Source organism: Dipodomys merriami, unplaced genomic scaffold, assembly GCF_024711535.1.
Source record: "Dipodomys merriami isolate MVZ:Mamm:240054 unplaced genomic scaffold, mDipMer1.0.p SCAF_11, whole genome shotgun sequence".
Taxonomy (NCBI): Eukaryota; Metazoa; Chordata; class Mammalia; order Rodentia; family Heteromyidae; genus Dipodomys; species Dipodomys merriami.
Window position 1 is genome coordinate 1,765,742 of NW_027202382.1, and position 22,546 is coordinate 1,788,287.

Below are 22,546 nucleotides of genomic sequence, written 5' to 3' on the forward strand. Positions count from 1 at the left end.
GTTAACTTCTCAGACTTCTTGATGCTGAGGAATGAAGATGAAGATAATTGTCAGTTTGGTTTTGAGGGCTAACTTTCAGTCATCTTCTTACCATGTCCTTTGCATAGCCTTTTCTTGGTGAATGTACATGAAGATTTTTCTTCCTCTTCATATGGTACCTCCAGATCTATAAAAATTAGAATAGTAACTTTATGACTTAATTTAACCTGAATCACTTCCTAAATGACCTGTTTCCAAATATAGTTGTATTGGGGATTAGAGAATATAAACTTAAAGGAGACACAATTCAGTCCTTAGCAGCCTTTTTATCTTTTTTGAATTCACAACAACCAATTCTGTTCCTTTATCTTAGGTGAGAACTAAATAAGTTAGAAAATTACCAAGTCCAGGAAGATGGTATCTGGATGTGTTCAGAGAAGAGTAAGGAACCATAGCAGGAAGTGTATGTCCAAGAGGCAAGAGTCATATAGAACAACATTGTTGTTAGCATTTAGTTCCTACCTTGAATGATACAGGGACACACACGTTGAAGGGATCTGAGGAGAGGGATGACTTACACTGAATGGAACCACTCTGTTATGAATATGGAGGACAAGACTACAAGCAGAGAGGGAAGAAGGAATATTTGTTAATGACCCAGACTAACTATGATGGTACCTCAGACTTTAGTATATTATCATGTGAGGAAGGGAGCAGCAAGCGAGGTCGCAGACAGTAAAGGCCTGTTCTCCAGCAAGCCCAGGAGACTACAGTGTTGATATGGTCAGATTTTACCAGCACCTCCAACTTCATTTCAGAGCAAGAGGGGAAGTGATAGTGCTGTTGAACAGGAAGCCTCTTCCTAAGGGTTAGGGAAAAAAGATATATACAAACAAATGTATAAAACATTAGAACTCTTAAAAGAAGTGATTCAGCTCACAGTGAGGAAGCGCACAAACTCTAACCCTGGGCACCTCTGCTTCTGTCTCTCATACCAATATAACCAATAACACCATTACCTCCCAGATCTTATACTACTTTGCTTTGGACCATTTCCCAGTTGGTCCATGGATCACTGACAGAATGGACCTGGAGAAATGTAGTTCCCTGCCCATTCAGGATATCCATGAAGCAGTCCAGCATACATAATCACCAAAAAGAGCCTGGAAGGGCAAGGAAAGAGAACCCTCCTCCTGTCATATGTCCTTCCTGTCATGTTTACTCTTTTCCTCGTTTTCATTAAACATTAGTAACCACCTTTTGAATGATACTGTTTTCAGGGGTACAGAGCTAGCAAGATTTACAGTCTAGATTTTTACCCATGTCTACAGGAGCTTAAAGCCTAGTATTCAATTGTGTGCTGCTTTAAGTGAAAGGCAAGCCTTGATAATGGTTTGTTTCCCTATTTGTTCATTTGTATTACAAAATAAAAATTTAAACAAAGACTTAGCAGAGGTACCAGATGTTCAACATTTCTAACTAGGTACTGTTCTGGACAGCTAGAACACTTTAGGGCAGATCGAGCAGTGACTCACATGGATACAGCTTTTAGGTCAGAGGAAAATAGCTCAGACGGGCTAGCAGAGAAGCAGCATTACTCATAACACAGCTTGGACTTCCCTGTGGCTGTGCCCAGAATGAGAAAGCTTGTCAGGGATGTTATATACTACACTTTCAGGGCTGGGAGTTGATGGACTGAGGCTTCACTGTTCTCATTTGTCTCTCTTATAAGAGAGCATAGATTTTTAAATCAAAAAGCAAACTGCCCTGTTCTGCTGAGGACAGAAACAGTGGGAGCCCTTTTGGGGACTAGGTCAGCGTTTTATGGTCATTCTATTTTCATTGCTTGCTATTTCAGCTCACCTGGTAAATGCACTTCCAGAAATCTCCTGGTATAGATTCATCGGTTCCTTTCCTTTGATGGCATATTCCAATCCTGTTTCACCCGTCTATCCATAGTAACTTTTTTCTTCCTGGCCAATTGTCTTTATACTGATGAACATATACTTTATTTTTGATTGAAAAGCCCTTGGAGTTACAGCAGTGGCCAGATTGTCAAGACTAAATGTTGTTTATTTACTTCAGCCATTAGATGAGGTTTGTTTAAAATACCCATTCTTTTTTGTTTTTGTTTGTTTTTTGTTGGTCTTGGGGCTTGCACTCAGGGTATGGGTGCTGTTCCTGAGCTCTATTGCCCAACTAGTGTTCTACCACTTTGAGCCATAGCTCTGCTTCTGGGTTTTGAGTGAAAATACCCATTTCTTCAAAGGGTAAAACAAAATGGAAATATTTTGAATTCTGTGGGTTTTTTTAATAGTGGAAATAGCAAATGATTTTAAAAAATATTTTTGAAAATAATTTACAAGGAATGTAAGAACTGGACCCATTCTCCTATGTCTGAATCCCCAAAACATTTTCAGAACTCATTTAGCAATCTTTGTGGCTTTTGCTCTCAATCTTGAAACATGTTTGTTTGATCCTGATTCATTTTCTAGTTTCAGATATTTTCTGTTTGAATTTGAGTTTTAAAAGACAGTAACTAGCTGGGTGCCAGTGTCGCACACCTGTAATCATAGCTACTCAGGAGGCTAAGATCTAAGGACTACGGTTCAAAGCCAGCCCGGGCAGGAAAAACTGTGAAACTTTATCTCCAATAAATCACCAGAAAATGGGAAGTGGTGCTGTGGCTTAAGTGGTAGAGTGCTAGCCTTGAGTTGAAGAGCTGAGGGACAGAACTCAGGCCCATGACCAACAGAAAGAAAGAAAGAGAGAGAGAGACAGACAGACAGACAGTAAGAAAGACAGTAACTACCTGTTTTCTCATTCTTCCCCACACACTAATTTTTTCAGGATATTTCAGTGGACTTATCTTAATTTTCAGTTTCTGAGTTATGCATCTTTCATTATTTCTTTCCCAAGCCTTTTGTCACAGGTAGATGTTTCCCTTCGTTTGATAAACAGACACACATCACATGTTCCTCATCTTTGAGACCTCTTGATTTATATTTTCAGTATAATGCGTCTTCTATTAGGTTGGAAAGAAAAATGAGACCTTTCGTGTGTGTTTAATCTTTATCCTCAGTGATGGTTTGAATATAGTCTCAAGTTTCTCTAAGAAATTTGAAGTTACTTTTGGGCATTTACCCAAATGATCACAAACAAGACCGCACTAAAGCTACCAGCACAACTATGTTTATTGCAGCATTATTTACCATAGCTAAGATATGGAACCAACCCAGATGCCCCTCAGTAGATGAATGGATCAAGAAAATGTGGTATATATACACAATGGAATTCTATGCCTCCATCAGAAAGAATGACATTGCCCCATTTGTAAGGAAATGGAAAGACTTGGAAAAAATTATATTAAGTGAAGTAAGCTAGGCCCAAAGAAACATAGGTCTGAAGAAGAAAGAAGGATGGCCAATAGACACATGAAGAAATGTTCAACATCCCTAGCCATAAAAGAAATGCAAATCAAAACAACATTGAGATATCACCTCACTCCAGTTAGAACAGCAAAAATCAAGAACTCTAACAACAACAGATGCTGGAGGGGATGTGGACAGAAAGGAACCTTACTTCATTGTTGGTGGGAATGTAAACTTGTTCAACCACTTTGGAAAGCAGTATGGAGGTTCCTCAAAAGACTTCACATAGATCTCCCCTATGATCCAGCAATCCCACTTTTGGGCATTTACCCAAATGTTTACAAACAAGACCACACTAAAGCTACCAGCACAACTATGTTTATTGCAGCATTATTTACCATAGCTAAGACATGGAACCAACCCAGATGCCCCTCAGTAGATGAATGGATCAAGAAAATGTGGTATATATACACAATGGAATTCTATGCCTCCATCAGAAAGAATGACATTTCCCCATTTGTTAGGAAATGGAAAGGTTTGGAAAAAATTATATTAAGTGAAGTAAGCCAGGCCCAAAGAAGCATAGGTCCCATGGTTTCCCTTATTTGCAATATCTAGTATAGGTATGAGTCAAGCGGAAAAGGTCAGATAATGTGATGTTAGGAAAATGAACCCTTAAATATGTATTTTAATGTTTTCGTTTCTTTCATGCATGTGTTTCTAACGCATTTATAAGATTATTTCTTTGTTGCTTTGTATGTCCCTCCCCCACAGTGTAACCCCCGCTTTCACTATATTTGATGTCAGTATAACATGTGGAGGAGATGGGGACAAACAAGTCGTTTAAGGATTCAGGTGGACCTGTTGCAACAATGAGAAGTACAAAATGTCATGTCAAAACCAGCTTTACAATGTCGGTGTGGGGGGGGGGGAGGGGGGTATAATTGGGTGGGGGGAGGGGGGTAAAATTGGGTGGGGGGAGGGGGGAGGCAGGGAAGGGAAGGGAAGGGTAAACAAAGGAGGAGGCTGCAATGCTTGGTAAGAAATGTATGCATTATCCTGCCCATGTAATTGTAGCCCCTCTGTACAGTATGTTCTCAAATAAAATAAAATACAATAAAAAAAAAAAAAGAAAAAAGAAACATAGGTCCCATGGTTTCCTTATTTGCAATAACTAGTATATGTCTGAGACAAGCAGAAAAGGTCAGGTAAGTCAATGTTAGGTGAAAGGAGTCCCAAGATAAGTATTCAAATGTTTTTTCTTTCTTGTGATTGTTTCTAACATATTTATAAGATGATTTCTTTGTTGCTTTGTATGTCCTTCCCCCATGGTATCTCTGTTTTCACTGTATTTGATGTTTGGTATAATTTGTGGAGGGGAAGGGAAAAAACAAATTGTTTAAATAGGGATACAGGTGAACCCATTGCAACAATGAGATATACAAGATGTTATGTTGAAAAACGAACTTTACAACTTTGGTGGAGGGGCAGGGGGTGGGGGGCAACGGGGCGGGTTGGGGAGATGGGAAGGGATAGGAAGGGGAAACAAAGGAGGAGGTAATAATGCTTGATAAGAAATGTACTCATTATCTTGCCCTTGTAATTGTAACTCCTCTGTACCGTATTTTCACAATTAAAAAAAAAGAAATTTAGAGTCAACTTGTACCATTAAAAAAAATAAATGTTATGTTGTTTCTGCTATTCTCGTATGTAGTGACCTTCTGACTCATGTCTTCTCTGAAAGGTTTGAGAACTTTTCCTTGTCTCTTTGTTCTGAAATATCATCCTGGTGGCCCTTGGAATGGACTGTGTATCCACTGCTCAGGGGACCTTTTTATTATGGAAGTGTATCATCAATTCTGGGAAATTTTCTTGCACTTAAAATTGTTTCTTCTATTTCTGTACTTCTTTTATTCAATTACTAGCTATCCTGAACTATCATAATTTTATGATTCCTTATATTTTCATCTCTGTATTGAAGATTTTGTTTTGAAGCTTTTTGTGTTTTTTTTTTTCTTTCGTTACATTTTTTGAGATTGAGCGCTATTATGTCTTCTGGCTCTTTAAACTTTATAGTTCATTTGAATTTGCATATTTTAATTTCTAAAAGTTCTTTTCTACTTATCTCTAGATAAAATAACCCAGACAACCTGTGAATATTAATAATACAAATTATTTTCCCCACCCTGAATTTTTTTGTTCCCCCAAATTACTTTTTTTTAATCTCTGTCATGTTTCTTTAAAGGTCTTCTCCCCTCAAATCTGGTGACAGTGGCTGCCCTTTTTGGGACAAAGACGCTCTGTAGGAATGGGTGAGCCTTATTACCTACAGTGGCTGCCTTTACGACAGTCAGCCTGGATTATGGATCGTGTGCTTCCAGCTTCTAGTCTCTCTAGTTCTCATCTCTAACACTACTTGTGTTCCCCAGAGAAGAATCTTCAAGTACCCTGCCCATTGGATACAAACCTTGCTGCCAGATTTTCTGGGGAGCATGGAATAGAATATTAGTTTCCTGTTACCATAATGAAAGACTGGACATAGACCACTGTTTAAAGCAAAGACAGTTTATTGTGGTGACTAATTAGATGAGGTGTTTTCCACTGTTCCCCCTGACCTGTGGTGAGGTGAGTGGATGTCCCATCATGGTTGGAGCAGCATATAGAAACAAATACAGGAGCACATGTTCCTATCTGAAACCAGAGAAAGACGACAGGACAGAGTAGGAATAGCAAAGTGGTGGGGAGAAAAACAGTTAGCAGGAAAGGAGTCCAGTTCCCTTAGAAGGGATTTCAGTCTGTAGGATCACATACAGCTTGGTGAAGCAGTAGAAGCTAAGATTGCATTATAGAAATGAGAACATCTTATGTTTATATTTCCTAGGCTTACTTCTACTTTCCTAAAGTACTGCTTTAAAAACTCATTTTGAAACAATTATGTTAACTCTTATAGATGGTAATTTAGAAGTCTGATAATTCTCAAGTACACAAGTTTTCCCAGCCCCAGGATTCTTAATAAAAATTTAATGAGTTCATGAATGACCTTAAAAACCAATCTCTCCATATATCTGAATTCATAGCAGTTTGAGATCATTTGAAGAAAAAGATAAATTAATTTCCATTACATTAAAAATTATAGCTTTCTTCCTCCTCCTGAAGATGTAGAATGTATTCAAGATGTTCTCAAGTAATTAGAAAATGAATAATGATCCTCATTTTCAACAGCATTCAAAATGAAGAATTTGAAAATCAGCCACAATATATTTAACTATTATAAACTGCTTACCAAAAAGCAGTTAACAGAACCAAGATCTAAGTACAAATCAGTACCTATCTTTGATCAAAGGAATTCATCTTTAGAATGCAAAATGATGAAAACAGGATTTGAGGGGATTAACCACTACATGGGGTTCCAGTTATCTTTTTATCTTCTTTGCTTTTAGTCTTTCTGTGCCTGTAACTCTTATAAATATAAATGTATTTCTTTTTTCACTTGTATGATTTTTACCTGCTCCTCACAGTCACATTGTGTATTAGCCACTATAGCATTTATTTGATGTGTCTGTCTACCTAACTCTCCACTTGCCTGAGCACCATGAGGGCAAGAACTGGGATTTTCCTGAATCTCAGAATGGCCAGCTGCCCCCCAAAATGGGTGATTCTGAGGCAGCTTTAATTTTTAAAGTTTAATGTGTGACATGTTTTTTATGACAAACTGGAGAATACAAAAATGTCTTGTATTCTTATGATTACCACCAACTTGCATGTGTAAGTAGACCATCTAAATTCTGTCTACTGTGTAGTTCTAAATTCTGTGACACTTTCCTCCAGGAAAAGTATCACAGACACTGTTTCTGTTCTGTGACTTTCTGCAGTCTCCCATCATGCTGCTTGGTATATATAGTATATTATATATATGCATATATATATATATATTAGTATATATACTTCTCCACTCTTCTTGATTTTTTTTTCATTGCTAGAAATAGAACACAGGGCTTTCATGTACTAAGCAGGTGCTCTGCCACTGAGCCACAGTACCCAAACTCTAATTGCTGTTAGAATAGATATTGTCCTCAATTCATTATAAACTTACGGAAACAAGGGGTTTTATTTTATTGCTTATTGTACTATCCCCAGTGCAGAGTTGAAATATTGTCGCTTGATGACTTTTCTCATCTCCTTTGAAACCCCTTTGTACAACCACTTAGTAACAATAATAAAATATGATAATTTGCCAATAAAATTCCTGCTTCTGCTAAAACTAGAACGGCTGTCTAGGCCTCGTCTATTATAAAAATAAAAGCAAAAGAAAAGAGATGCTGTCTTTGGAGCACAAAACCAATTTTCATATGCAGTTTGTGTGCAGGAGAAATAATCCTTTCTATAAACACACTATTTTTGCTATGGATCTGTTTATGGTCGTAATCCTAGTTACACAATTGTTTTGAACATAGTTTTTATACATGGAATAAGTGAAATGGGGCACAAGGTTCACACTGCAAGAGTTTACCATTGATTCTTTATTTTAATCCATGATCTTCTATAGTTGAGATATAAAATTTAGAGATTATTACATTATCCAAGAGTTTCCAAAAACCTCTTAGTGCAACAGTTTCGTGGTACAGAGCATGACAGCCATCACACTGACTAGAGGGAAGAGGTAGGGCACATGGGGATGGATGGCAACTGAGCTTCTAATAGTGGTTCCCCCAAAACAGGTTTGTCTCAGTTACATAATCTTTCACATGTGTTTAGGAAGAGCTGAGATGTGAGCTAGGTAGTAGGTGGGCAGATAGGTAGGGTAGATGGTAGGAGGGTAGAGTAGTCACATATTGTAAGGACGCTAGAATTCAGAGATTGAAGGTACAGATGTTTCCCCTATGTCATGTTGCCTACTCCAAAATCCTGTTCTCCCTTTCTTGCAGCGTCCAGGGCTAAGCTCAGCATGATCAACACCATGTCAAAAATCCGTGGCCAGGAGAAGGGGCCAGGCTACCCTCAGGCAGAAGCACTGCTGGCAGAGGCCATGCTCAAGTTTGGAAGAGAGCTGGGAGATGATTGCAACTTCGGTAACTGTGCTTTCTCCCACTCTTAATTTTTTGGTTCTCCTTGGTGTTGTGATCCTGGTAAGAAAGTCTATAGGAAGTTAAGGTCATTTTATGTTTCACTTCTCAATTTTAGCTCTCACATACCTGTATTTATTTATTTATTTTTATGGTAAAGATGATGTACAGAGGGTTAGTTATGTGAATCAGGTATTGAGTACATCTCTTGAACAGTATCACTGCTGACTTAGTTCACCCTTTGTCCCACTGTTTCTGTGCTTTTCCCTTACCCTCCCCAAATCAGATAAACTTAAGTATAAGACAGAAAGTACAGAAAACAGTGGCAAAAGGGGGAAAACAGAAGGAAAAACCAGTGCAAAAAGCAAAACAAAAACCCTTTTTTCCATATCTTGGATTTAATTTCAATAATCATCATTTTATATGATCATATGCACATAGCTATTGAGCCCTTGTGATGCTCTCTTATGAATATCTTCTTTTGGTCTTACAGTGTGAACGTTTATAGTCCTTGAACAGGAAAAATTAAACAGGACTCTATGCTTCATTATTTTTTAGGTGATTTGTCTGAGCAGTTTTCTTTTTGCTATTTTCTAGATAAGACCCCAAAGTTTACTGCAGGTCTGCCCCACATGTCCAGATGCCTCACATTTTCTTTGGGGAGGGTTTGGCAAGAGCTACATTTTGAGAGGGAAGAAGTGGTTAGGTTGGCACTGCTTTATACCCTGCCATAAAGGCTTTCTCTTAGATTGTTGTTCATTTGTATATGTTCCCTCATTTCATAGACCCAGGTAAGATATGATTTGTTCTTTCACTAATTTCCCATTCTCAGTAAAGACACCAACCACCTTCTGTCTTTACAACTAATGATGTGGGGAACTCTAAGTAATCTTCATTCCCAGTTGACCTATTTTCCTTTACTGTTATTTGTTTCTACTAAAAGAGCTGACTTGAAAATGACCACACGGGGCAGGGCAATTACATATAAAAGTGGACAGAGAGCCTCCCAGATGTTACATACCTGTTAATAAGGGATATCTCCATGGTTCCTACAATGAACCATGGCACCGTGGAAAGACATTCTTCTATGGAAGGCATAGTGTATTCTTTCTAGTCTGTTGGTTTCTAAGGCAATAATCTCTATGTTTTTTTAATCTGTGAAGGCCCATGTATTTCCTCCTGGTTCTTCAAAGTTTAAGAGCACCATTTTGTCCTCGTAGGTCCAGCACTTGGAGAGGTAGGGGAAGCCATGAGGGAACTCTCAGAGGTGAAAGACTCTTTGGACATGGAAGTGAAGCAGAATTTCATTGACCCACTTCAGAATCTTCATGACAAAGATCTGAGGGAGATTCAGGTATATGCTGTTGTCTCTTGTAAGCAAGCAGTTGAAATTACACAGTTGCAAATGTCCACTTCTTAGGCTAGTTTTCTTGTTGACAGCACTGGTAAATTTTAAAATCACCCTGCAAGATAAATTGGAAGCAAACAGAAATGCAAAACTCTCCAGCCCATTGTTAGGACTGTGTTGCTCAAGAGTTTGATAGCTGAATTCTCTGTATGCAGTGTCTGTATCAAATAGGCTTTGGATTTTGCTGTTCTTTTGGTTTCTTTGGTGTTACTGGGGCCTTAGACTTGCTAAACAACTCATTAAGCAGACACTCTACTACTTGAGACATATGCCCAGTCCATTTTTGCTTTGGTTATTTTTTTAGATAGGTTCTTAGGTTTTTTCCTGGGCTTTCCTGGACTGTGATCCTCTTATTCATGTTTCCTGCTCATCTGGGATGCAGAATGTACCACCATGTTGATCTTTTTCTGTTGCCTAAGCTGGCTTTGAACCATGATCTTTCCAATCTTAGTCTCCCTAGTAGCTAGGATTACAGGAATGAGCCACTACACTCAGCACACATTAAATCACTTTTACAAAAATACATTTTCCCTAGAGGGATAATGTCCTCTTGTGTTGCTTTGTTTTAAATTAGAATGATGAGCTGAGCTATTACCCCTAATACTACTTAAATAAATACTCTATTATTTTTAAACATGTGTTTTGTATTTTCCTAGCCATTCTTTCTAAAACATGTAGCATAGTTGTGATATTTCTAATAAATAAACTTTATTTTGTTATTATGTTTATTTCTAATAGATAAACTTTATTTTGTTATGTTTCTGCTTGGGCTTACAAGGTTTGTTCATCTATTCATTCTACGACTATTTTTGAACTTGACTAACACTTTTTTGTTGTCTACTAAATGGACTTCTGTAACTTGAACTCAGTCCCCCTGGTTCTTTGTTTTCCAAGATTAAACTTACTTCACTCAAGATCACTCAATAAATGGCAGATGAACTCTAAATCCAAAGTATAGCTCTGATACATTGTTCTACCCTGTATCTGGCTGTAGGCTCAAGTATTTCAAATAGTATTCCTTCCAAAAGCTCAATCATTTAGTTTAGATCAGGCATGGATTAGTAGCAGGGAAGGTTTAGGGTATTATTTATTCTCCTTTGCTTCTCAGATCTTTACCACTCCTGATTCAATTTCGTCTCCTTCTCTTCCCTTCCATATATACCTAGAAACAAGTGAAAATCTGGCCTTCTCACCCAACAGTGAACAGTGGAAACTGATGCTATGAGAAACAACAAGAGCAACAAACCCAACATTTTGGTTTGTGGAAAAAGACTTCACAACCCAGTACTAGGGATATTGGGCACAGGCCAGACCCCTTACTTGGAATAATTTAAGAATGGATAAGGGTTAGCAAGTAGCATTAGGTGAAATCCTTTCCAAGGTCCTGTGTTGCATCATCTGTCAAGAGGCAGGCTTAAGCTCAGTAAAAAATTTCCTGAAAGCCACCTTAGCTGGAGCAAGTGTTTCAAAATAGATTCCTAGATTCAGTCCTGGATATTTAGATTCAGATGATCAGGAATCCACATAATAAACACAACAGGTGATCGTAACACACTGGATGATTCAGAAAGCAAGAATGCCATTCCTCCTCACTGTACTACAGGGGGAGTAGTTTTCCAGCGTTTTCTCTAGAGTACCATCTTTCATGAGGATGGGGACTTGAGCACTCTGTGCACACATCTCTCAGTATGTGGAGCACATGTGCGTGTGGCGTGAGGAGGGAAAGGATTCCATCTTGGCTTTGGCCTGGCAAACCAGACATAAAGGGAAATGGTATTTCCTGTTATTTCTTTCCTATCCTTGAGTTATTTTGCCAGTCTTGGGGCTTGAACTCAGGGCCTGGGCACTGCCCCTGAGCTTCTTTTGCTCAAGTTTAGCACTCTACCACTTGAACCACAGTACCACTTCTAGCTATTTCTGTGTATCTGGTACTGAGGAATCGAACCCAGGGCTTCATGCATGCTAGGCAAGCACTCTACCATTAAGCCACATTCCCAGCTCATCCTTAATTATTTTTAAAGGTATCCCCTCACGAAGCCTCTGGAAGCATTTGCCTCACTGGTATATGTTTCTTCATTTCTACTTTGAAATGCAGCCTATTTTGTTTTGGAAGCCAATTAGAATGTTAGTAAAGTGAACTGTAAAGAACTACTTTCAAAGCATGTTCCTCTCATTTGCAGCACCATCTAAAGAAGCTAGAAGGGAGGCGCCTGGACTTTGATTATAAGAAGAAACGGCAAGGCAAGATCCCAGATGAAGAACTCCGTCAAGCTCTGGAGAAATTTGATGAGTCTAAAGAAATTGCTGAGTCAAGCATGTTCAACCTCTTGGAGATGGATGTAAGTAACTTTCCTGTGGTTTTCAAAATTAATTTTATCATTAAGCCAAATGATTGATATGTTTAAGGACATATCATTATTTATTATTATATCAGCATATTGATTTTATTATATGATAACATATAGATGGTCATTTCTTTTAAATAATTTTGAGTGATAAGTAAACTGAGAAGTGGTAAATTTTTTTATAGTATGATTTGACTAAAATTTACTAATGAATCCTAAAGCTACATACTAGTTAGTGGTTTATGCCTATAATCCTGGCTGAGGTCTGAGGCTGAGGTCTGAGGATTGAAGTTCAAAGCCAGCAGAATTATTATCTTCAATAAACCAGCAGAAATGTCCATTGGAGTCATGGCTCAAATGGTTAGAATGCCAGATAACAGACATAAGCACAAAAAAGCCAAATAATACCATAGAAAGTCAGAGAAAGATTGAGAGACTAGAGAATGCTATAATGGTCTGTGGATAAATTGAATACATAAGAAATGACTATAAAGAATAGCAATCAAGAAGCTCCCATGATGCAGTCAGTTAGCTTATTGTACTTACAAGAATATCAGTCAAGCTGGGAACCTCTGGCTCAAGCTTGTAATCGAAGCTGCTGCAATCACAGTTGAAAGCCAGCCCAGGCAGGAAGGTTTGTATGGCTATCTCCCTTTAACTCTTGTCTACAAAAAGTCCAAAGTAGATAGGAAATGTACTCATTACCTTGCTCATGTAATTGTAACCCCTCTGTATGGTATTTTCACAATAAAAAACTTATTTAAAAAAACAAAAAAAAGTCCAAAGTAAAGATGTGGCTCAAGTGGTAGAGTGTCAATCAGCCTTGAGTGAAAAAAAGCAAAGGGACAGCACCAAGGCTTTGAAGTTCAAGCCCCAGTAATGGAGTATGCGCGAGCACACGCGCACATGGGCACACACACACACACACACACACACACACACACACAGAATGTCAATTTGACATTTAGAATTGGTGCCATACATAGAAGTGTTCTGTATTATGAATTGAAGTTGGGTATAGTCTTTAAAAAAGTAATTTTTAAGACTAATGATTGTAGCATAGATATTACATTTGGGACATCTTTATTGGGTCTTTATTGAGGACAGAAGTGGAAAATATAGATATAAGATGCACAAGATATAAATAAGGCTAATGAGAGGGGATTCATTAGCTCCTGAGCTTATAGAGGCATGGAAGTCACAAATAAGTCCTCTGAACGCTGGAGAACCAAGGATGCTGGTGAACTTGGGAAGCTGTTAACATAGCTCACTCCCAGTCCAAAGGAGCCTATGGTATAATTCTCATTCTGAAGCTGGGTGCCTTAGCCCCAGCAGAGGTGAGAAGCCATTAGTGCCAGTCCTGGGTTCCAAGTCTGAAAGCTGTAAAGAACCTAGAGTTCTTACATCCTAGGGCTAGAGAAGCTGTGTAGCCATCTTTGAGAGAGAGAGAGAGAGAGAGAGAGAGAGAGAGAGAGAGAGAGAGAGAGAGAGAGAGAGAGAGAGAGAGAGAGAGAGAGAGAGAGAGAGAGAGAGAGAGAGAGAGAGAGAGAGAGAGAGAATTTATCTTCTTTTGCCTTTTCTACTAACACCCTTAGCTAATTAGGTGGTGCTCTCCATATTAGATAAGAACAGGTCTTCCTTACCCAGCCAACTGAGACAAATGCAAAACTCATCTGGAAGCAGTTTCACAGATATGCCCAGAAATAATGGTTTGCTAGCTATCTAGCCAATTTGAAAACGAAAAGTAAACATCACATTAATCAGCTGCCTTACTGACTAGATAGGGGAGGCATATTGAACATACATGGTTTTTGCTGCCACCCAGACAATGGTATATGTTTGTCCACAGACAACTCTTGTCTCCTACTCAAGAAGAATACACGGGGAAAACTGAATCACAGTGTTCCTTCACCACACCCAGGATTCTGTCCCCCTTCATCCTCATAGGACAGCCTTGCCTCTCTTGACCTGGAGACTACTACTAAGTTAGATCACAACACAGGATACAAAATGAATAGTAACTGAATTTGCTTGAATTATTAGAGCTGGAATGAACTCAAAATACCACCATATACAACACCTTTACATTACAAATGCAGCTTAGAGAGGTCAAAAGGCTTTTTTTTAAACCTCACATGGTACATTATGAGAAACAAATATTCATCATTATTCATGTTTGGTGTGTGTGTGTGTGTGTGTGTGTGTGTGTGTGTGTGTGTGTGTGTGTGTGTGTGTGTGTGTGTGTGTGTGTGTGTGTGTGTGTGTTGGTGCTAGGGTTTGAACTAAGGGATTGGACACTGTACCATAGCTTTCTCACTTAAGGCTATCAATTGAGCCATAGCTCTATTTCCAGCTTTCTTTTTTTATTGTGAGAATACTGTACAGAGGAGTTACAATTACATGGGCAAGATGAGTACATTTCTTATCAAGCATTGTTGCCTCCTCCTTGTTTCCCCTTCCCATCCATTCCCATCCTCCCCCCACCCCCCACTCAACCCTCCTCCCCCCCCCACACCAAAGTTGTAAAGTTCATTTTCAACATAATGACTTGTACATCTCATTGTTGCAATGGGTTCACCTGTATCCCTATTTAAACGATTTGTTTTTTCCCTTCCCCTCCACAAATTATACCAACATCAAATACAGTGAAAGCATGGGTATTTCCAGCTTTTTGATGGTTAATTGGATATAAGAGTCTTATGTACTTTTCTGTCTGGGCTGGCTTCTGTGATCTTCATATCTCAGCCTCCCAAGCAGGTAGGATTACATGGCACGGGCCATTGGCACCCAGAAATATTCATGTTTTTAGTACTAGCTGTACTATTCGCATGAAAAGTACTGTTGGAATTATATATTGAGTGCTAAACATAGGAAGGAAATATTCCCTTGTCAGAGCATCTTTTTCCTATAAGATAAGCACAGGGAGATTTAATAAAAAATTAATGTGATTTTTTTCTGAGGTTTCTTACTAAGGTTGCTTCATAGTACTGATACACATGGTTCCATGTAGAAGGATGCTTCCTTATCCTTCATCAATTTAGAAATAGCAGAATAATCTATCTTAGCCTGACTTGCTTCACCAACATCAGCATCACCAAGCATGGGACAATATTTTGGGGACCATACTGTAATGTGCATAGGGAACTAGTAGCTGCTACCAGATCATAACCTGGTCACTGAGGCATGATTGTCCTGTCCATCTGCAGATTGAACAAGTGAGCCAGCTCTCCGCGCTTGTGCAAGCCCAGCTGGAATACCACAAACAGGCAGTGCAGATTCTGCAGCAGGTCACTGTCAGGCTGGAGGAAAGGTAGGTTTTAGTTCCCTGCATTTCTACTTTGTACTTTCTTGCTCTACAGTCATGTGTAAAGAAATGGAAGCAATAGCAAATTTCATTTGGAGACACAATGCTGCCAGATTCCTGCTGATTTTGTACAGGCCCTTCAAGGATTGCTTTGGTTTTATTTTGTCTTGTGCTTTGTTCTTGTGTTTATGACGTGCCTGGATTGTATGTTGACTGCAATAGATGGGGCACCAGGATGCTACTGATGATGATGGATGCAATTTGTGGAGCAGATATTCTGTGTGGGTACCAGTTGCATATGATCAACCTTAAAACAGCCCTGTAGACTAAGTATTTTAGCTTCAACTAACAGATGAGCAACTGAGCCTCAAGGAAGCGAAATGACTTGCCCAGCCTCTCTCATGGTTGTCAGCTGCAGCTCACAACCAAGCCATCTAATTTGAAAGCTTGGATCTTTTCATATTTATATTTCTTTGAGTGATGCTAAAGCTTCCACCAGGGAGTTGTTTTCATGTGCTCTGTACCACCTCCTTAGATGTACGTCACAGTGATCTGTAATAGTTTTCAAGTACATGAGGCTCTCTGTGGATATTTGGGCACACCCTGCCCAGATGTATAGAGTACCCACACTATAATATAGATGCTCCTTGACCAACTTATGGTTGGATGATATTTCCATAAACCCATGTGAAGAAAGTATGCAGTCTACCTAACATCCCAAACAACATAGCTTAGCAACAACATACACTGTGGAGTATTGGTGGGTTTTGCTTGTGATTACATGGCTGGCTGGCATTTATGGTTTGCTCCCTCTACCCAGCCTTGTGAGATAGTTTTGTGCTGCATGTTGCTAACCCAGGAAAAGATCAAAATACCAGATGTGATCTCTACTGTATATATATCCCTGTCACAATTTTATCATCAAGTCAAGTGATTTATGTGTTTAAGGATATATCATTATATTATAATATGTATCATATCAATATATTATTATATATTATTGATTTTATTACATGGTAAGAATACATACATGGTCATTTCTTTTAAGTAATTCCAAGTGATAAGTAAAGTGAGGAATGATAAAACTTTTTCTGCAGTTTTATAGTTTAATTTGACTAGAATTTACTAATGAATCCTAAGAGCTGAAATTCCAAGTATGATCTCTACTGTATGTGTGTCCCTTTCACAGGGTCATAAAGCTAAAAATACGAACAAAACAATTGCCTGAGCCTTTGTAAGTTGGAGAAGGTCTGTGCATATTATTTTACTTAGCCAGGTGGAGCAGGATGATTTTGCTAAACGTACATGCCTCAGAGGATCACCCTTCAGGATTATTATTAGATCATGACCACATTAGTCTCCTGTGGCTCATCTGTGGCTCAAGGCGCAATGGAGATGACAGTCATACTGGGCTTCATTATTAGAAATTTCACATGTCTCCATTTTGGCCCTCTCCTCCTGTCTATTTTCAGTGATTTTCTTGTTGTTGTTGTTGTTGTAACTCTCTTCAGTGCACACTTTTGGAAATATGCCTAAAACTGAAGCCTTTAGGAAAATCTTGAAACTATATGTGTCAAACACTCAAGTAATCTGTGCTTTTGTGACAGTGGCTGGGCACCAAGGGACCACTCTCTTTCATTCCTCCTGAAATGTGTTCAAAGTAAAGTCAGTGTCATTTTACAATCACCATATCCTTAATCATTCCACCCTTCTAAATTTGAATGTACCTTGCTTATTGAATACCTGTAACTGAACAGTGTTTAGTGGTGTACAGAATGCACTTTTGGCAAATCTCTTTCACTTTTGTGACTTCATTAACCCTTTCCCTCTCCCTGTATCTCCAGCCTGCTCACTCTCTCCAAACCTCATGTGCCACTTAGAATAGCTTCTTTGGCATACTCTTCTGGAAAATACCACAATAGATTTTTTTAACCTCTTTTCCTTAAATCTTCTCCAACTTTCCCACATAGCAATGATTCCTCTCTGCCCAACTGTCTACCCCAAGTTCCTTCTGTATTTTGTAGATACCTTGTGACAACAGTACTGTTTATGGTAATCAATTATTATACTCTCTCAGGCCAAATGCTGGTTGTGGAACAAATGTATCTTACTCCCCTTTGTGTCCCTGACCCCTATTATGTGCATATCTGAATAAATGAAAGGAGGTATTGAGAAAAAGAACACAGAAATGAGGGTAAGACTGCAGAGGAAGCATAGACATCACTTTATAAGAAAACTAAAGGTTCTTAAGATTTCCCTCTGTGTCATGCTAGATTAGTAGGTGACCCAGCCATTTTATAAGTTTTATTGTTTTAGTTGACTTCTTAATTGACTTCATAACTCCTACTCCCATTCCCTTTCTTTTCAATTACAGAATAAGACAAGCTTCCTCTCAGCCTAGAAGAGAATATCAGCCTAAGCCACGAATGAGCCTGGAGTTTTCTACTGGAGACAGTACTCAGCCCAATGGGGGTCTCTCCCACACGGGCACACCCAAACCTTCAGGTAAAGCGCTTAGACCTTGGGCTTTGGGCACATCCACTGACACTGACACTTTTCTAGAAATTCTAGAAGCATTCCAATCTGGCTACAAGGAATATACTGCCATTTCTCACAGGATGGTTTATCAAGTAGAAACTGTGCTAAAGGAATCCTTTTTATCTTCCATTCACCTTTCCAATCCTTCCCTTCCCCTCTTTATAGATCTGAAACTTTTTGAATATCCTTTTTTCTTATTCAGCAGCCCTCACTGACCTCCTAACTACCAAATGGTCATAAACCATGTGAAATATGTTAGGCACTGGGAGGGGGTGTCACCTTTGCTCCTGCTGGCCACCTTCACTTCAAGGACCCAACCCACATGTGAATGGATGCCTGGGCAGTGCAGGCCCACATGCATTCCCACATCACCCTCAGACAGCAGATCCAGGAACGTGCTGAGCTGTTTCCTGAGTCACAGGCACATGTGGTTGAATATATTTGCAGATGGCATATTTCGAACCTCAGCCTGCTAGCTTTCCCTTCCTACTTCCCACTCTCAGTCCATCATGTTGTGGTACTAAGGTCAGTATGATTAAAACTAAACTTTATTTTCTCTTGAGAATATCAGTACATACCCAATTAGGCATTCTTTCTTTTGTCACGATTCCTCTCCACCCCTACACATGGACTAAACCAAAATCTGTCTTTGCGATGTTTCCAATTGCAATACTGGCTTAGAAAGTGGGAACTATCTGGTAGCAGAGTGGGTTTTAAAGGTACATAGCATTCTCTTATTTTTTCTTATTTTCCCGTAGCCTCAGTTCTTGATGTTCTACAGCAGAAAACATTCATAAATGCTGTTTGGAGACTGATGAAGCTGTAAGGTCTGACAGTAGGCAGAGCTCTCTGACCATGGTGTTCATTTCCACAGCTCCCAGTGTCCATATGGGCGTCCACTGCAATGGCACTGCAGCGAACTGGCTAGCGGCTGGTCATATAAATGATACTTGACTGCTTCTCCCTCCCCACAAACTAGTCAGATATTTCAATTTTGTTTTGGTGTGGTGTTTTCTCTAAATTCAAATTTAATTATGTTGTTTCCCTTGCAAGAGAGCTAGTTAGTGTGAGAGCAGCATGCATTTGTCGGAGTCTATATTCACATGTATCTAATGATAGATAATGTATTTAAATAAATCTCATTTATGATATGAATACATTATTTCTTGTTTTATTCAAAGTGACTACATTATTTTTATATATTGTAGCTCTTATGTACTGCTTCTATGTGAAAGTTTACCATGCCTAAGTGATAGGATTTTTTTTAACAGTATAACATTTAATAAATACAGCATAGTATGAAATAAGTTCTGTTACGAAGTTCTGTTACAAAATAAGTTCTGTTGTACAAAGAAACAGAGTAAAATTCCTTTGGCAAGTTCACACAGAATAAGAACTTGAATCCAGTAGGGTTTAGGTTTTTTTTTTGTTTTTTGTTTTTTGTTGTTGTTTTGATGGTGATAGTGACAAAATATAAGGCCTTGTACATGTTAGCATTTTGGGTAAGCATTCTACTCCTAAGCTATATCCTAGCTTTGTTACTTGGAGAAAGGGTCTTACTGTGTCCTCCTGCCTTAACCATCCAAATATGCTGGGAGTACAACTATGTGCCCACATGTATTGCTTGGACCCAGTGCTTTATATACAAGTGTTATATACCTACATACATGTGTGTATGATACACACACATATTTAAAACAGCAATTTTCCAGAGGTTTGAGTTATCATTTGGGGCAGTAAGCACTGAAATATTATTCTGAGGTTGCAGAGCTTTGCCCATCTAGTTAATTGAACCATTTTTAATATGCCAGCGTTTTTAAGAGCTAACATTAGCGAATCTGGCCATGTCATGCTGTTAAACTAAGTCCCATTATAAACCCCACAAGTTAGTGGCTCCCCACCTTTGGGCGTTATCAGTAAGGCTAGCATGAGGGAAATCTCTTGTATTTACCACAAGAATAGATGTGACATTTCATAGTGGAAATCACAACAGGAATACCCAATAACTTGTATGTGAGAAAACATCAGAAACTGATAGGGGGAAAGGGGTTCTTTGTCGTGGATGCTGGAAGAAACTTTGGCAGGAGGAGGAGAAGGAAGGACAGAAGGAGAATACCATGCCAGGGGATACCACAGTAAATGCTATGACTTTAATACCCACGCCATCTTGTATTCTCTCTTGTTCTGATTCCAGGAGTCCAAATGGATCAGCCCTGCTGCCGAGCTCTGTACGACTTTGAACCTGAAAACGAAGGAGAGCTGGGTTTTAAGGAGGGCGATATCATCACACTCACTAATCAGATTGATGAAAACTGGTATGAAGGAATGCTTCACGGCCACTCGGGCTTCTTCCCCATTAATTATGTAGAAATTCTGGTTGCCCTGCCCCATTAGGATGTTACGCTGGCTGGCTCACTTCCTTTTGACCCAGATAGTTCAGTTTAACCACTGCTTTGGTAATGCTGCTTACAATACATCTCAAATGCAGGCCGCAGTGGACCACGTCATCGAGCCCACCAGTGTTTGGGTTGACTTGTGTGATCCCACAGGAGTCATGGTGATGGATGGTATCTTCTGAGCCCAGTGGGGCATGGCATGTGCTTTTAAATACCATCTGAGACTAGCCAGTAGTCACAGAACTGCTGTTTACACAGTTCTCAGGAGGCCATGGTTTCTTGAAATTATGACCATGAGCCACATCATGGAAAAACCATCCTACTGAAGATATTGTCTATCACCCAGGGGTCATCTCCGCACCCCAGGTTCCCCATTTACAGAGGAGCAAGTTCTTGCTTTCACATTGTCCCTTCCCAAATATGTGAGTCACAGAATTGTCAAAAAGACAAGCCTCCCTCACCAGCAAATTGTCTTCTGGTCTAAGTGAGTTATTCTCTTGATGCCAGCAGTAGAAACATATTGATTGTGGGTTCAAGGCATTCTCTGAAAATGGCCACCTTTGTTCACCTCACTTTAGCCTGTTCCTGAGGCACAGCTAGTTTTCTTCCCACCCTGCTGTTACAGCCCTCCAAGGGATTCTCGTTTATTTCCGGATGAGACCGTGAGCAATCAGCATATTGTGGAAGGGGCAGAAAAGAGAAAATTCTCCATGAGGGAGAATGGGGAAGAGATCTGGTTTCCAAGCTTAAATTCTTACTGTACAGAGCCATGTATATATTTAGACTATTTCTGAAGGGTACAGGGAATGGGGGAACAGCTAACTATCTTCTCTTCATTTCTGTTTATGAATTAACACGTTTTATGAATCCATTTGGCACAGAGACATAAAGAGAAAAATCACTAGTAACCATTTCCCCACTACTTCAGAGGGCAGGAACAGTAAATGTCTCTTTTCTCCACTGTCACCTTGTGTTCCTTGGACATCATTTGTGCATATTCTGCCCTCAATGAGGACCAAATAAAGATGATCTTTGTGCTTAGCAGTTTAAGGTTTGTGGCTAGATATGCAAATCTCCTTCCCAATTCAGTCATTACTTTACCATCTCTCCTTCTAACCCCATCTTTACTTTGTATACAGTGCTGTGTGTAAGCTTATGAGTGTTTTTCTTTTCTATACAAGTCACGGAAGTCCTGTTATCCAGAGTTGTATTTATCTAGCTATACAGACTCTTCCAGAGGTTTAATGTGCTGCCTCCTATGTGCTGCCTGCGGTAGTGGATTGTGTGGAGTGAAAGGCAAATCTTACTGCTTCATGTATAAACTCTCACCATGGGAAGTGTCGCCGTTTCCAATAAATATTGCTGAAGATTAAAAAAACACAAGCCTTTGCTTCTTCATTTTGTCTGACAATGGGTGGATGTTTTCAGTCAAGAATTTGTCTTCGGATGGACTCAGATCTGACCTGATACCAATCTCATATCTACTTCCTTGTAAGTAGAGAAAGTTCCATCAGTAAAATAGTGCTAGCCTGGACACTGACAACTTTTTGGTAACTGTAGAAGGAGAAGACTTGGTAGAGAGGATAAGTAAGTGAAGAGAAGAGGCCTTTACAAAGTTAAATGAGATGTTAATGGTGGTATCTGAAGAATGTAATGTTACGAGGAACAAATAAAATACGTCAACTGGTTTTCTTTCATTCACGAAGAGAAAGACATTTATATTGAAATAGTGTTTTATTAAAATAAGCCTTGAGCTAAGCATGATGACAGATACCTATAATCCCTGTACTCAGGAGGATGAGACAAGAGTATCACAAATTTAAGTGCAGTGTGTGCTACCTTAGAAACCTTGTCTCAGAGCAAAAGCACAAACAAGAACAGCAAAAAATACCCTGAAAAGCACATCCAGAATTCTTTTCTCTTTGTATATGTTGTATAGCAGAGTTGGGCGGATGGGAACAAAGATAAGTGTGTACAGAATATGCATTTCCCAAGTTCCTAAGAGAATAAACAAGTTCTTTATACATTAGATGTCCCTTGTATTCTTTTATTCTAAGGCTACCTATATAAATTTTGTAAGCTAACATGAACAGTTGAATATACTAAATAATTTTGGTGAATAATCTAATATGAAAATAATTT

General features: G+C 39.1%; 1 protein-coding gene across 2 annotated transcripts in view; it reads left to right on the forward strand.

The window, feature by feature from the left end:
* Sh3gl2 (SH3 domain containing GRB2 like 2, endophilin A1) overlaps positions 1–22,052 on the forward strand; it is a 193,874-nt gene extending 171,822 nt beyond the window's left edge. The window contains exons 4-9 of one of the 2 annotated variants that reach the window (XM_070007839.1): positions 8,276–8,419; positions 9,634–9,767; positions 12,002–12,160; positions 15,373–15,476; positions 17,845–17,975; positions 20,203–22,051. In XM_070007839.1, coding sequence (XP_069863940.1) covers positions 8,276–8,419; positions 9,634–9,767; positions 12,002–12,160; positions 15,373–15,476; positions 17,845–17,975; positions 20,203–20,402 — 872 coding nt within the window. In that variant the 3' untranslated portion in view covers positions 20,403–22,051. Of the gene's footprint in view, positions 1–8,275; positions 8,420–9,633; positions 9,768–12,001; positions 12,161–15,372; positions 15,477–17,844; positions 17,976–20,202 lie in introns of both variants that reach the window. The other variant, XM_070007829.1, reaches the window with a different exon arrangement.
* The last annotated feature ends 494 nt before the right edge of the window (positions 22,053–22,546 follow it).